The 17,334-nt window shown below is 42.3% G+C and overlaps 1 protein-coding gene, 1 long non-coding RNA gene and 1 pseudogene across 4 annotated transcripts in view; 2 read left to right on the top strand and 1 right to left on the bottom strand.

Moving 5' to 3' along the window:
• The window catches only part of LOC139760055 (uncharacterized), a 55,188-nt gene extending 52,871 nt beyond the window's left edge, over positions 1 to 2,317 (top strand). Inside the window, exon 4 of the mRNA XM_071682821.1 lies at positions 13 to 2,317. Within this exon, the coding sequence (XP_071538922.1) occupies positions 13 to 781 (769 nt within the window). The 3' untranslated portion in view covers positions 782 to 2,317. The remainder of the gene's footprint in view (positions 1 to 12) is intronic.
• LOC139760056 (uncharacterized) lies at positions 806 to 15,419 on the bottom strand. 3 transcript variants are annotated; one of them, XR_011715224.1, is made up of 5 exons: positions 15,286 to 15,419; positions 9,184 to 9,364; positions 6,816 to 6,958; positions 4,733 to 4,894; positions 806 to 1,104 (listed from the first exon to the last, which is right to left on the bottom strand). It is a non-coding gene; the product is annotated as an uncharacterized lncRNA (long non-coding RNA). The 3 variants fall into 3 exon arrangements; XR_011715225.1 differs by lacking the exon at positions 806 to 1,104 and having other exon boundaries at positions 4,211 to 4,909; XR_011715223.1 differs by lacking the exon at positions 806 to 1,104 and having other exon boundaries at positions 4,211 to 4,894.
• On the top strand, positions 12,586 to 13,517 carry LOC139760221 (uncharacterized; annotated as a pseudogene).
• Positions 15,420 to 17,334: the final 1,915 nt, after the last annotated feature.

Here is a 17,334-nt window from a genome sequence, read left to right as displayed (position 1 = left end):
CATGTTTTCCAGACTGACGGGATGTGGATGTGAGGCGTGGCGGGGGTCAGCGGGTCACCAGCGGGCTACGGCTGCCGGCCCCTCGGAGAGATGCTTCGTGCATCACGTTGGCCAGATTATTTTCGCACTCATCACCTGCCACCTACGCTCCCATCCTGAGGGTAGCGTCCCACCCTGCAGCCCCGTGGACACCTTGTGCTCCCTCAAACACCTCTACTCTCCCACACTGCTGCGGTTGCTCTCCCGCACCTTAGCAGGGGGAGTCAGCGTGGCGTGGGGGGTGATGGGCGGCGGTGGAGAGGGGCGGGTGGCAGTGCGGGCTTTCCAGTGGGAGACACAGTGGGAACAGCTTGATCCTTGCCCGGACGTTGAGTGGCCTCTATCTGGCTCTGAGGCGCTTTTCACCGACCCTTCAAACACACTGCATCAGAGTGAGCACCCCTTGATGACAGACACTTCTAGTATCACTGTGACTTACTACTGCCACGTAACGTCCACCACAGCCACCACCCACGAGCTCAGCTCAGGAGGAAGTACAAAACCCTTGCCAGATTACCACACCCCAAAGGACCACAGGAAAAGAAACAGTGATGCTGGGATTATGTCTGGGTTCCTGCACGACAATGCACCTGTGCAGCTACTGCAAGTGGTGGTGATGGCCGCTGAGCGTATCTTGGCCCTGAGGCCGGGCAGCACCCTGGCCGAGGCCATCTGCTCCTCCCCTCACCGCCTCATACAACATGTCATGACTGCCCAGAAGCAGCATCTCAAGACCAAGTGATCAACCATCACTAACTGACCACAATAATATAAAATGTGTTTATTTCTAATTCTTACTGAATTGTCATTTAATGTGTGTTTAACAGTTAGCCTTACTAGACCAAATAATGTTCAGTCATCCTGTTAGAAGCGGTGAAGCAACACTCAAGCAGAAGTCTAAGGGACGTGTCTATGCTGGAGTTGTGTACCGCCAGTGCCATATGTTCAGGACCATCTTCTTCAAAGTTAGACGATAAAGCTTTTACTATGAAAGCTTACACGAGGTCTGCAGTCTCCCGGGAGAAATAGAATTCTTGTAGCGAAATGCTAAATTCTTCAAAAAATCTGAAAATAAGCACATCTGATATGAGTCATAATTAACAAATTATACAATATAGAAGGACTGCATCGTCAAATTCTGAAAACATCCCTAGATGTTTTGTTTGAAAACGGCCAGGATGGTTGTCTGCCAAGTGTCATGTTACCAGGCAAGGGCGTGTAGCCCAGCCAGCTGCCAGATGACTCGATACTGCACATGGAGGTTCCTTTTACTTTGTAAGTGTAGGTTTAAGGTCTCGTCAGGACCAACTCATGGTGTCACTGGAGGATTCTCTTGTGTGAGAAACCAAGAGATGATGACATAACAGACAGACACCTCTGTATTATGTTATAGCTTTACCGTCTCACTAATTCCCTCCACCTCAGTCACTCTGCCACGTGAAGTCATATCAGACAATGCTTAACACTCATTAAGTTGGTCATCTGAGCTTTATGTTTGTCGATTGCTAGGGTCATTAAGGCCGTCAACGTCGTTATAATCACCAGTTGAAAAATTATGAACATCTTCAGTTCAAGATAACTGCGAGACTATACACACACACGCTGGCTGCATGTATGGTTCTTATAGTCATGAATGATCAGATAATGTTTTACTTTGAGGTCTGACTTCTGAATATGGCATGTGTAACAAATACTAATTATTAACTTTACAGTTTTTTATCAAAATAAGAAACAAAAATGTTGATAATGTTTAGATAACTAATTTACTGACAAAAATATGTATGTCATCACGATAGAAATGCCATATATTTACTGAGGATAACCTGTGATGTAACTCTAGTGACTACACTATATGATAGAAGAGTGACAGGTATTTTGGTTAGTCTTGGTTGAAGAACCTCTGTGCCTTCACATCTACTCTGTATTTTTAAGAATTTTATATGACTTAGATGTACATTAAGTAGTGATGAATTTTATATTTGCTGTCGCTATGTACTTGTATGAAGAAATTTCATGTACTGTGAATCTTGGGTGATGTTTTATATTAAATCAGAATCCTTGGATTTAACATTGACTGGTTTAATGTACAAAATACTTATGTGTGGATATGGTAGACTCTACTGGACATAACATCTGTAAGTCTATTAATTTTGTCCGATTACATGAAGTAATTAGTCTAAGATCTCATCTAATTTTGTCACAGTCAATTGCTTTAACTGGTACATAATTCTCATACATGTGACGTGTGTATTATTTGATATAAATCCATAATTAGCCAAGCATCTGTTTACAAACCACTAATGACAAATTATAATGGCGACAGCTGGTTGATATGTCAGCTTCCAGCATTGGCAGCTGACCCAAGAAGTCTTTCACTTACATCTGTGCCTCCGTGGGTCTTTCTTTACTGATTTAAGAGGCGACTGTTTGTCACTGATCCTAATATATATTTATTATAAATTTGTATCTATACTGATGTGATACACTGAAGATGTATAGTTTACTGTAATATCATATGAAAACATGTAATTTTCATACGGTTTCAAATAGTTTGAAAGATGATATTCTTTACTGGTCATCAGCTTAGAGATCCACGTCTTGGCAAACCAGTTATGGATTAGTTTATCAATGAAAGATGTTCCGTGTTGGGTAAGAAAAAAAGAATATCAAAGATGGAGAGGAAAATAAAGACACGAGTGTGTGGAGGAACTGAACTCAGCACAGGGTGAGTATTCCTAGCACTGGTGAGAGCAGCACTACAGACCTACTTTTGTGAGTCAGTCGCTACAGTCAAGCCTGTTTTGCATTTTATATATACATGATTTAGTTAATGTAATATGAAATATAATCATATGGATACTAAAGTCTCCGCCAAAGGAAAACAAGTCCTTAAGAGATTACATACATGCACTTATTTATGCAAATATTTCAGTGAGTCAGATATAACTAATTTTGAATATTAAATGTTAATTATTTCCTGTGGATCATTAGTATATTAACATATTTCCTATGGATCACTAGTATATCAACATATTTCCTATAGATTGTTTATATATCTGAACATATTAAGTCTATTGTAGAGCCTTATGACTGCTGCTGCTCTGTGAATGAAACTGGACTTAAATTACGAGATTTTTTACCTTATTTCTACCTGACTTCAGAGAAAACATCATTATACTCATTATCTTTAGAATGTTACGATCGGTTGTGAGGATATATATATATATATATATATATATATATATATATATATATATATATATATATATATATATATATATATATATATATATATATATATAAGCCTGTCTTCCTTCCTGATGGTCCTAGTGATGTTTATAGCTTCCTAAGATGTCTTACCAGTTTCTCTGTACATTAAGCACAGGTATTTTCACTTTCCTAAATAACCCACAGTGATTTTTCCTACTCTTCACAGTCGATTTAAAATAAATTATGATTATTCAGATCTGTTTATATATATATATATATATATATATATATATATATATATATATATATATATATATATATATCCTTTGGAGGAAGGTCTGAGCAGTAATTTGTCTCTACAGAACAAAGTTAATAACGAGAGTTGCAGGTGTTTGCCTACATGGCATCTGTACCTGGAAGTACACAAGTCTAAATGAAAGCTTCCTCTAGATCTTAGAAATTATGCGACATATTACCTATGTGTACAGCGAGTGAGGACACTCTGCTTGTTTTTCAAGGGACAAAGGACGAACAGAAGAATTCAAAACAAGAAATTAAATAGTTATGCGGTATACGGGGAGAAACTTGCTATTGATGGGTTGAATAAAATAGACTGAGGACTTTACTTAGGTTTTGGTACTTTATATTTGATCGCATATGATTTCGTTGTTCGTCTCCTAACACAAAGTAGCAAGGCAAAAGAGATCATTCAAAGAAGACATTTATGAATACAACACGACAAATACCGTTTCACCATATCCCATGACTCTTCATGCCCACATTCCACTACCATGAAGATCACACCAAACACTTACTACACGTGACGCACACCACACAACCTCAACACTTCATGACATGTGCTCTCGACCAGTGGACGTGTCCACCTTCCCGAGTGATGCAGGAGCCACACGAAGATAAAAAGGACTCTTGAGGCAGGATGATATAGTAAGGTAGGTATATATATATATATATATATATATATATATATATATATATATTTCTCACACGAGTGTGCGTTAAACCAGACTCTACCTGCATTAAGTTATACTGCAAGTGAAAAATCACCTTCGATGAGGTTGTACCATCGTCAGTGAATGAAAAGTAGACCCATCGAGGACTATCATTTTGCTACTACTGATTGTAGCGCAGCCTTGAAGTTGCTGAAGGCATTTACGAGAAGTCACAGGGTTATGTGATCAAAATTTAACTGATCCCACTTGCAACGCTTCGTAAACCACAGTAATATGTATATTTTTATCATAATACTCAATATAACTCAAAATCCTTCCTGTATTTCTCATTATAATATGAACTAATACCTACACCAGACCTGCCTACTGGCACAGTTTGACCCTAGACCACCGGTCAGAAGAGTGGAGGACCATATCACTCATAGCTAAGGGAGATGTGGTTTAAGGCGACATTGGCCATGTAAATATCAAGTGGCCCAGCATCATTGTTGGCCAGAGAACAGATGGCCTACCGTCACTGTAGGTCGGACGATGCAGGTCAGAAGCAGTGGTCGAAGCGTGTGATACATTCATCTGTTGTTCAGGTCCACTGGTGGTCGGGGCTTAACTGCAGCACAACTCCCAAGAACGTCACCACCAGCCCGCACAGCCGCAGCAGAGTCCTCGCCGTCAGGCTGCAACAAGTGAAACTTCATATCAGCGTCAGGTAATGACGCCAACCCTACTTACACCACATTACTACAGCCTTTATCTACTAGCAAAAATCATCTTGGTCCATGCCGCCAGACGACGTTTAATTTCTAATTTCATCTGCTGTGCATACCAGTAAAACATGATGGTGGGTAGAGATGCCATAAGTTAGGCAGACGAAGGCGTCTGCTTTCTGCAAGAGGTTATCTAGCGAAAAATGGAATGTGCTAAGCCGCGAGGTCTTAAGACTGAAACATGCAGGGAGTGAAATTTCGGGACCAGTTCTGTTCATAGCCTATATATCATTTGTCTAACATCAAAGTATGTTCAGCCTTTCTCTGCCTCAGTAGCATCTCACATAGGCCTTACCTCTTGACGCCCTCAGTATGCCTCAGCATATTCCCCGCACTGTCCCTCTTCCACGGCACCATTCGCTGCCATGTCCACTCCCAGGTATCTAAAACACTTCACTAGTAAAGTGTGTGAACGGAGAAAGCCGAGAGTAAATGTGAATAAGAGCAAGGTTATAGGGTTCAATAGGGTTGAGGGACAAGTCAATCAGACGGTAAGTTTGAATGGAGAAAAACTGGAGAAAGTGAAGGGTTTTAGATATCTTGGAGTGGATTTAGCAGCAGATGGAACCATGGAAGCGGAAGCGAGTCACAAGGTGGGGGGAGGGGGCGAAGGTTCTGGGAGCGTTGAAGAATGTGTGGAAGGCCAGAACGTTATCTCGAAGAGCAAAAATGGGTATGTTTGAAGTAATAGCTGTTCCAGCAATGTTATATGGTTGCTAGGCGTGGGCTATAGATAGGGTTGTGCGGAGGAGGGTGGATGTGTTGGAAATGAGACGTTTGAGAACAATAAGAGGTGTGAGGTGGAGTGATCAAGTAATGAAAGGGTAAGAGAGATGTGTGGTAATAAAAAGAGTGTGGTTGAGAGAGCAGAAGAGGGTGTATTGAAATGGTTTGGTCACATGGAGAGAATGAGTGAGGAACGATTGACAAAGAGGATATATGTGTCAGAGGTGGAGGGAACGAGGAGAAGTGGGAGACCGAATTGGAGGTGGAAGGATGGAGTGAAAAAGCTTTTGAGCGATCGGGGCCTGAACATACAGGAGGGTGAAGGGCGTGCAAGGAATAGAGTGAATTGGAACGATGTAGTGCACTGGGGTCGACGTGCTGTCAATGGATTAAGCCAGGGCATGTGAAGCGTCTGGGGTAAACCATGGAAAGTTTTGTGAGGCCTAGATGTGGAAAGGGAGCTGTGGTTTCGGTGCATGTACATAACAGCTAGAGACTGAGTGTGAACGAATGTTGCCTTTCTTGTTTTTTTCCTAGCGATACCTCACGCCCGCGCGGGAGGAGGGGGGGGGGGTTGCCATTTCATGTTTGGTGGTGACGAAAATGGATGAAGACAGCAAGAATGAATATGTATATGTGTATATATGTCTATGTATATATACGTTGAAATGTGCGTGTGTGGGCGTGATGTATAATCATGTGTATGTGGGTAGGTTGGGACATTCTTTAGTGTTTCCTTGCGCTACCTCGCTAACGCGGGAGACAGCGACAAAGTATAATGAATAAATATAATATATATATATATATATATATATATATATATATATATATATATATATATATATATATATGTATATATATATATATATTTCATAAATGTGATGACCCCCAATAGGGTATTCAGTTGTCCGTCCGTATCAGGTAACACAGACCATACACAAAGGTGTAAGGTTCACGTCTCCAAGCCCCTACAGAATGCCTTAATCCTCCAACCTCCTACTGTATGCCTTACCACTAACATTGTTGCATTTCTGATTAGTTTACTGTGTGGCCTCACTTCTCCATAGTGCCCACATTTCTCCATGCCCCTGGTACGTGGCCTCACCTTTCCATTCTCCAGATCCTGACCAACGAGGGTCCTGTCTCCAGTCTAGCCACGAGGATGGTTAGAGACTCGTGTTCCCGAGACGCAATTAGGACTTTGGACGCCCCGCCGCCTCCGTCAGCGACCTCACCAGATTCCTCGACCTGCAGAGGAACAGATCATGTTGCGTTGTTCAACGTGAATAATGTAGTCATCATTAATTACCTTCTGCAACGAGATGTCAATGCAAGGCTATGCTCAAACGATGATCAGCTTATTTACATACAGCTTCTGCCGGATCCAAGTCGTGCCAGATATGAAAATATGCCGGTTACACGAGTTTCCTTTACATAGTTTACTTGAAAAAAGAACAGTTACCATGATGATGATGCAAAGATTTGTGTAATCATTATCAATGACAACTTTTATACAATGATAAAGGTAAATAAGTAAATCAACAAGCAGAGGAACAGAGGCTGAAGCAACTTTTGATAGTTTCAGTTGAAACTGATAAAACAGTCTGGTGCCTAAGTAATAATTTGCGTTTCTATAATTTTCTCGCTTGGTTACATTTTTGTTTCAGATTCCGTAGAATACCCACAACAAACACCGAAAACAGGCCGACACATGCTTGATAAAATCATAGCTATAACGTTCACTACAATAAACATTCGTAATGGGATGTTATAGATGTTTTGGAGGAAAGGAAAATGAGAACAGAGCGTTTACAGGATACTAATATGAAGAACAAGAGTGAAGAGAACAGAGGGAATTTCAGCAGCACACCAGCAGATATGGATGTATTGTTATGAGCAAGAGTGTAAAGCAAGTGATGGGTTTTGTGACAATACACAGAAGGTTTAAGTCAACGAGACTTGTGACAGAATGAAACCATAACAGCAAACTGTACATTCATGACAAAACGCCATGAAGAAAAACTGAAATTCATGGAAGCTCTTACATACACAGTGAGAGGAATATCGTCAAGAATTTAATACCTGATACATTGGTAAGGCAGACCAACTCCGGACACTGTGATATACAAGACCTAAGTGAACATGAAACAAGAATGCAACTTGGAGTTACAGATAAGAGAAAGATGCAAATTATGCCTCGCAGAGACACTTCCATTGCCTCATGATAACTAAGTGAACAGAAGCCCAACTGACTAACTAAGGAACCAACAGATAGTACGGACGGTGAAGTGATCGCGGGGAGACAATACTCAGCACATTTTAGTTCTGTAGCGACCCACTGTCGCCCCACAAAGTTATTGACGACGCCTTGACTGGGTGACAGGCGGCCGCATGTGACCTCTCCCGACCTAATAATGCCGGGAGAAACGAGTTTCGTGCCCCAAGCTATGGCTGCACCTGCAGTATAGATCCCTGACACCCATACTCGATGATCGGCGGTGGCAGATCAAAAGCTACCGCTGTAATTATACAAGACCTGACTATTTCCATGAGAGGTGCCGCTCTTACGGACTTCATCTCAGTCCAACAGTTCGGAGCGAAGTCAGAAGCCTGTGACATTGTCCTTCGACGTCTCCAATTCCCTTTGGGAATAGCTACCCCTGCCAGAACTGACCTCACCAACTCTTAAATATCCGGATATCACCGGAGGAAGGCAGCCTGACGTTACAAAGTGTCTTAGTCAGACACTAGTTGGTTATTACATTAAGATGATTAATTGTAGACATTTCATTGCATGATTTTGTAGAACAAGGGACCCACGACACTCCTACAACCTAGATACAAAACCGGCCGTCGCCGCACACTCCAGGAACCGCGTTACGGGCCACACCCACATCCTCCTACTGGGAGCCACGTCCTACTCCCACGTGTTCCTGTTTCATCTGGCATCCTCACAGGCATCACTGGATCCCTCGAACTACTCGACCTACCTGTCTATCCTCTTCCTTGCCATAATCCTGTACCTCTTGTAGCTCACTGCCCTCAGTCACCTCACCTTATATATCCCATCCAATATAGCATTGTTGTTATTCAACATATTTCTGTTCCTCTATTTGTTATACTACTGAAATTATCCCAACCACAATACCCACTAATCAAATTAAAATTAATGTTATTTCGCGCAACTCCATAACACATATTGGACCCTGCAGCTTAGCTTCGAGGAAGTCCTGTTCCCTTCCCTGTCCATATATATATATATATATATATATATATATATATATATATATATATATATATATATATACACATAGATAGATAGATAGATAGATAGATAGACACAGAAAAGAGAAGGATCATACATGAGCAGAGTAGGAAGAGAAAGTCGTTGTTTACTGCGCGTGTCCTGAGGATGTGATCAGTGTTGTTAGCGTCTTTAAGAATCTTATAAAAAGTGTTGCCAGCGAGCTCACCGCAGCAGCCATACATAATGTGTGGAGACGCACGCCAACCTCCACCAGCAAGAGGAAGGAGCATGAAGAGTAGCAGTGTCCCACACTCGCCCTTTTGTGTCCTGAACACTCACACCACAAACGCGAAAGACAGCGTCTCCAGCAGCAGCAGCAGGCGCAGATGGGGCGCGAGGCACAAGACCTGAAAATGAGCAAAGAAGCGTCATCATATATTCCTGGAGATGGTTACATCATCGTCATCATAGACCAATATTTAACAGTCCCCCGACACACACGCACACACACACACCGGATGGCTATCTTACGACTCCCGTCTCGCACTCTCTCTTACTACTGATAAATATAGATTTTTCTCAGTACTTGTCCGCCACAGAAATGCTCCCAATTGCGGAAAAAAAAACAATCGGCTTAGTACAGAGTTTCTATCTCGAGGCCCTTCAAAGTACTCTCTATGTACACTCCGGGGCTGCCATGTGTGCATCACAGAGCACTATACACACCAAGGATGGCTGTGTGTGCACCACGGAGCACTGTACACACCAAGGATGGTTATGTGTGCACCACAGGGCACTGTACACACCAGGGATGACCATGTGTGCATCACAGGGCATTGTACATGCCGGAGTCGTATGACTTGCATGTGGACGAGTTATGAGAGAGAGAGAGAGAGAGAGAGAGAGAGAGAGAGAGAGAGAGATTGTTGGACTGAATGCCAACAACCAATGCGTATGCGGTCAAAGGTAACACATGAACCTGGGCCAGGAGGGGAAGCCGACATCTCCGGCAGTGGTAGCTAACTGCACGACAGTCACTAACCATCCAAGCGATAGTTTGACACAAGAGACACTTGCTACGTAGGACATGGGCTACGAGTTCACAGACAACAAAGGATTTATGGAAGGCTTTGTTATACGTAGTCACTCGTATCTCCCTCACAACCTAAACAATAGTCAGAAATAACAATATTATGTCCACAACACCAGTACATAAATAGCTTCTTACAACGACCACTAAACTTTCTGGCCGTGGCATCCTAATACCTCATCTCGCCATCTTAAGGATCTTGACGTAACCATATAACCATCATGTCTGCCTCACGAGAGAAACATACATTATCTCGATGTGTGTAGCCAGCACCTGCGTCAAGCGGAATCACTGAGCAAACATTTCCTGGACAGCAACAGTCGTCCGGCTCACTGTGATGCGGACCTGTCACCACCTTGCCGTACCCTGAGGCCATGGCCGTGAGGAACGTCCCCATGTAGACATCTATGACGGAGGGGATGAAAGAGGTGACACAGATGACTGGGAGGGCAGAGCCCATCTTCACCCAAAGCAGGAAGAACAGGCAAAGGCCAACCAAAACTAAGGGTTAAAGGAGGGTTGCCAGCATGGCCACAATGAGGACAGATATCCAGGCATGTAACGGACGTGGGCCAGTGTTTGCATGTAGGTAAACAGGCAAAAGATATGTGCAAGCATGCTAGGAAGACTGGTGACCATATACCAGTTTGTCACAGGATACAGTATGATATACTACACCACACATATCAGTCACCACGCACACACCCGAGAAGCAACACAGAGGCGAGTCGCCAAGTACGAACGACGTATGACCCGTCCTCGCCCCTTACACACATGGAGACCCACAGTGATCCAGGCACCAGTCACCACGCCTCTTCCACCGGCATCTCGTTCGACATTTTACGTTCCTCAATGTGGGTTCTTATGCCTTCTCCTCTGTCTTCCACTTTTGTGTTATTATGACCTGCCTGAACTTCAACAGCATTTCTGACCTCTGTGTCTTGTCTTTGATGTTACAATCAACTCATCAACCTCAATATATCACGCAAGCAATATTTCTACGACACTGTAGATACAAATTTATTCCTGGTGAGGTCAACTGATTTTTCTGAATATAATCAGAAAATTGAATGTTGGAGAGCCGGGAGAAGGTGTTCCAAGACCTTGGATGTCGGGGTGAGAAGCAGTGACTGATAGCGGCCTTGGCGGCTGTGGCTCCTGCTGCTCTGGTTATTATACATTAGTGCCGCTCTTCATCCCAGGTAAACATGGACGAAAGGAACGTAAACATTAACATCACGAGTTACTACTATACGTTTCAGCAGCGGACAAACGCTGGTTTTCACAAATTTCTGCTAAACGAATGGTTGTATCACTATGATATTTCAGCACACTACCCTTAACACCCGGGCCTAATTCATGGCTGACACCACATTGTTATATGTGCTATGCGAGGAGTTTACCGAGTGATATTAAGCCTATGCCAGTCATCATATCGAAGGCGTTATAGAGAATCGGACGAGTGTGGGGGTACTCGTCTAACCCTCCCTCAACACCTCGAACATCCCCAGACCACTAACCCCCCCCCCCCCCAAATATCGCAGTATCTCCCTCCCCGTTTCCGTCTTCATCCCAATATTTACACCATCCATTGTCTATATTTGATTTTGTTGTATTCTAATTACGTACATAAATAATAGTTATAACAGTATGTATATACGTATCATACATTAGCAATAATATGTAATACAGTTATTGTGTGTGGACGTGAAAACTAGAGTGCGTCAAACGACCATGAAAGCAACAGGTAATCCCGTTGTTAATAACCGACGTGTCGACGGCGACCAGAAGGATGAAGTCAGTTTTGGTTTTGGATAACCAAATGAAATCGTTTATGGTTACTTCATGTGTTCTTTACGTTTTTAAATAAGAAATATATGCCTTAATATAATATCCACAGTCGCCCATATCCCCTCCCCCTCTCTGAGGTATGGGGTACCCCCATCCCGAGGCTACAACTCTAGCGACCACCGAGGCGCGCGCGGTCATCATCATCATCACCAACAATGTTGTCCTTCTGCCCCCGTGGATGCAGGACAACGTTTGGTCTTCGTGTTGCACTCGCGGTAGAACGTACATAAGTTTGAATAGGTGCGTAGACAATGTATTCTGGTTTGAACATACATTATTACATTTATATACATATGAAATATGAAAGTAAGGCAGACTGTACTGTGTCGCGATGTCATATTAATCATCATAGTGAGGTGAGACGAAATGTGTTACATAACATTATTCTTTATGCACACAGGCCTTACGAGCGAGTTGCGCACATCGTGGTCATGACCGAGTCAAAAGTGAGGGTCATAGTCAACACCGCCACCACCACAGCCTCCCCTTCCACACCGGCACCACCACCACCTACAACGGCTGTTTGTGATAACTTTACTGTCGATGCAATACGGCGCCACATCCACAAGAAGTTTTCGGAAAAACAATATTCACCACTGAGAGTTATATCAGCCGACCTGAAAACACATGGTATCCTCCCGGAGGATACCTCTGACACAACAGTTTGGCGGATCCTGCACACCGTGGGATTTCAATACAGACTGTCACAGCGAAAGATGTACGTAAGGAGGGAATCGCTGGAAGTTGTGTGTCGTCGGATTAACGCTCTCCGGGCTCTACAGCGCCACCGAGAGGAGGGAAGGAAGGTGGTATATGTGGATGAGACGTGGTTTACCACCAGAATGGGCCACAGTAGGGAGTGGGTAGATACCACACAGGCTCCAAGCAACACCACGTACAGTCGTCAGGTAACACCTGGTGAAGGGAAGCGATTTGTAGTGATCGCAGATGGCACGGACGAAGGCTTTGTTGACTGCTCATACCTGTGCTACCCAGCCAAGACCAACCAGGGTGATTATCATGGAGAAATGAATGCCGAACTGTTCCTGCGATGGCTAACAACGCAGCTCCTTCCGTCACTGCCAGAGCCATCGGTACTTGTGCTAGACAATGCACCATACCACAGCCAGCTGACGAAGGAGAGTAGATGCCCTACCACAGCCACCAGGAAGGCGGACCTCATCAGGTGGCTGGAGCAGCGCAAGATTTCCATTCCACCTGCTGCCACTCGCCCTGAGCTGCTGGTCCTCTGCCAGCAGAACCGTCCACAGCCCCAGTATAAGATCGACAACACCATCCGTATGTGGGGCCACCAGGTCATACGGTTGCCACTTGGCCACCCCAAGCTCAACGTCATCGAGCAAGTATGGGGATTTATGAAGCGTCATGTGCGCTCCACACTCCAGCGGTTTACCCGGACGGACCTAAAGGCAAGATTGGAAGAAGCCAGGCAATTGGTACACAAGGACGTGTGGGCGGGAGCTGTTCAGCACTCCCGTAAATTTGAAGAAGAATACGGGAGGACTGACAACATACACGAGGGAGTCGAACCCGTTATTATTAACATCGCCAGTGATGATGAAGACGATGACGTTTTCTTTGATAGTGATTACGAATAAATTTGGTTTTCTCATGTTATCATTCTATTCCTACAGTATCATATATATATATATATATATATATATATATATATATATATATATATATATATATATAGTAATGACAAGCATAATATATATATGTATAGAGGGCGAAAATATATGCAGATTATAATTTCGTGATCATATAGATATGAAAGAGACCAGTCAACAAACTGACAGTATATTAACTGGCCCAGGTTAACAGTTTATGATGGATAGGTACACAGTATGTACTAATAAAAACTAAAATTTCCTAGAAGGTCCAGACCACAGGTAATAGCAGTACATCGTGTTCACTTGGTTGACCATTAGGACTCTAAAATCGACCTTCTACAAACTACATGTAAATATGCTGTTGTACAGGAATCATCAACGTGAAATACGTCTTGCGTCTTTGGAATTATACCATACTGTTAGTTAATAATCATACCTGTACATACACACCTACATAACATTCTATTATAATTATATACTAAAGTTATGGAAAAATAGGGAGGGACACAAGGCTGGGTGAGGAGGAGTTAGGGGAAGAAGAGGAGGGATAATGAGGGCGAGAAGGGGGGGAATAGGGAGGGTGTTGGGGGGGGGGCACACTTTCCTTCGAAAGCGTCAATATGACTACTCGGCTTTGTAGTTTTTTTCACGAGTAAACTCCTCACATAACACATAGCAATGTGGTATATCAGCCATACACTTAGCCCGGGTGTCAAGATAGTGTGCTGAAATATCATAATGATACAATGAATCGTTTACGAGATATTTGCGGAAAACAGCGTTTGTCCGCCGCTGAAACGTAATCAATCTCCTAATGACAGAACCAGGCGTAAAGTGATGGTACAAGGCAGTTGCGGGCCTCGACTTATGATAATGAAGCCACACTCGCGTGAACTTTGGTTCTTGAATATTCAAGTCCTTGCTGCTCTGTGATTCACAGAGTTAAAGATTAGTGATTTGTTGTTCATCTGGACTGTATGGAGGTCGAGGTTTCACTGGGTATTAATGAGAAGATCCATGAGACAGTGATTCGAAGCTTCACGAGAGTAATTGTTAACAACCAGTTTGTGTCCCAGACCAAACCCTTATTGTACCAAGTGGAGTTATGGTTACTAGTAAATATATTACCATACCATACCATCTAACCCTCGCTCGTTCTCAACTAGAGAAGTCAGATGGTTTGTTTTAGAGGTCTGAAACCGAACCCTGAAGTAAGACAATCTTACCCTTTCAGCATGTAAAGAAAACGATGGGAAAACATTGCAACATACCGCACAATACTACTTTGAAACAAAGTATTTCATACGTTGCAACAAACCGTACAATATCTTGCAACATACCGTACCATACGTTGCACCATACGGTATTATACAGTGCAACATGCTGTATCATACGTTGCAACATACAAAGTTCCAATACTGAATTTGATTCTTAGTCTGGTATCTATAAGCAGTTTTGGCTTCATGGACTGAGACTGTACGGGAGGGCAGCCAAAATATAAGTTTTGGGGTTGGTTGATCTTTTGCCTAATAAAATCTTTTGAACAAACTAAATTCAGAAAAGAAACAATATCTCAAATCACTGGCGTATTCCAACTGGGTTTCAAGCCAAGCGGCCCTAAAATGAAGAGATGGCGCAAAAGCTTTAGTTTGAGAAACATCCCCAGTGAGACAATACTATGAAAAACATTATACGCATTACCGACCTCATACTAGATTACAAGACACCAAATCAAATTATAGTATCAACTTACGATCACTCACTGGGCTTTAGCACACACTGACTCCGTGGAATCACAAACTATACATTAACTGTGCAGCAACTACACGTAAACCCCGTGCCTCACTAAATACAAGCCACCGTTGTCTACCTAGCAGGGTACCACTCACACTCTCACCTGCTTCCAAAGTCGATATTAAAACTATTAGAAAGGATGAGAAACTTAATGACATACGATGAGAAAACTGCGACGAGATTTGCCAGATACTTCAATATTTACGTCATCTATGGATCATATTTAGTATCATTTTTTGGAATTGGGGAAATTTATGTACTCTCCAATGTTAGAGTTTTGTTGCTTCAATAATGGTATAGAAAATCATAGTAACTTCTTTACAAAACGAAATTCTTCGAAATTATAGATAGTTTTGTTAGTGTAATATATCATGATGCAAATATCTAGTCAAATGCAGTCTATATATGACACTTAGTCATCGTCTTACTGATAAACTGGTTATAATATGTACCAATTTTTTTTTTACTGCAAGAAATGTACTGGTTTGAGAAAAAGAATTATACGTATTGCATCATACTAAGAGTAACTAATAGTTTGTATGGTAGAAATGATATAATGTTTAGTGCCACGTAGAGATCTTATATTGCTTATTTTGTTAGAGTGTGGTCTGCTGATAAGAATTTTATGTATGAAATACAACGTAATCATATCATTAACATCATCATCCACTTACTGCCATTGTTATATGTAATGGCATTCCATTCAAAATCTGTTATACCTGCCTATTGTACATCTGTCATATCTATACATATTCTACATTTGTTATAACTGTCTCTATTTGGATTTCGTTAAAGGATATACATAGAATATGATTTAGTTGTTTAACTACACTTTCAAGTTACCTTGAAATACGTATATGTGTTGACTGTCGCAATTTCCCACTGAAACGGTCATGTGAGACCTAAGAAGTTTTTCCGTAGTTGCATTGCTTCGAGAAACGTTCTTAGCCATCTGACTTTGTGATGAAAGTCTCGCTAGATCTTCCTTTATGACAGCCCGGGAAACGACACGCGACGTCGACATACTTTCTATGACACTATTGACAGTTTGTTGGGTTAGTCAAGAACTCAGTGCTTTATTCCTGCATATACTAGACGTCGGCCATCCTACTGACCGGAACAACGCTCAGAAACTTGTATCCTGTTATTCAAGATTATTTCACAACCTAACACTTACGTTGCTTACAAAAACTAAAAATCATGAAACAATTGAAGCTTTATTGGTACACAGTGCAAATCTTTATCTGCCGATTCGATTGCTTTTTGTTCGTTATCTAATCACTAACATGTAAACTAATACTTTACCAACTCTTTAATTTCAATCGATTGCTTCGTTAATGCTTAAGATGTTTCTGAAGCTGATCAAGAAAAATCCAGGAATTAACTTTGTTGGAGAGATTCCTGGAGTGAGGTAAGGAAGGAAGAGAAAGGAAAAGTGAGGGAGAGGAAGAGAGTTCTAGGTCCTGGGATGAACTCAATTGCTCCATTATCAATCATTCGTGATCAGTATGAGAAGGTTGAAATCCACCGTCTAACGACCAGTACAGGGGCGAAACTTGACTGTTTTCCTGAGGGGTAAAAGTTGATGAGCTTGTATCAGTGCCAACAATAATTAGGGAGGGCGTGGTCTTGTCATTGACCCTGATCGACAATACACAATTTTCTAAACATTTACCGAACATTACTTTCTGCGTGATCAACTCCGGACATAGGGATTAAGTTCAAGGAGGTCAGTGTTCACAGTCTGTATGGTGAGGAAACCTCCCACGTTTCATAAACATCCTGAGTTACATGGGAATCCCCTATATTGCCTGTGAGATAAACGAACAGCTTCATAGAAAATGATAACGTTGCATGGGGGACTACCCATTTCCCATGGCTCCTTCGCAAACACTGGAACATTTTATCTTATCTAAAACGTTAACCCTGTCTCCTGAATCACATTTCGTTGTTGATTTCTTGCATACTGATAGCAAGCTTTATATTCATCTTCAGGTCTCATAGCCTG

The sequence above is a fragment of the Panulirus ornatus genome, chromosome 35, assembly GCF_036320965.1.
Source record: "Panulirus ornatus isolate Po-2019 chromosome 35, ASM3632096v1, whole genome shotgun sequence".
NCBI classification, from domain to species: domain Eukaryota; kingdom Metazoa; phylum Arthropoda; class Malacostraca; order Decapoda; family Palinuridae; genus Panulirus; species Panulirus ornatus.
The sequence above is the reverse complement of the archived record's forward strand: the minus strand, read 5'-3'. Positions and strand labels throughout refer to the sequence as shown.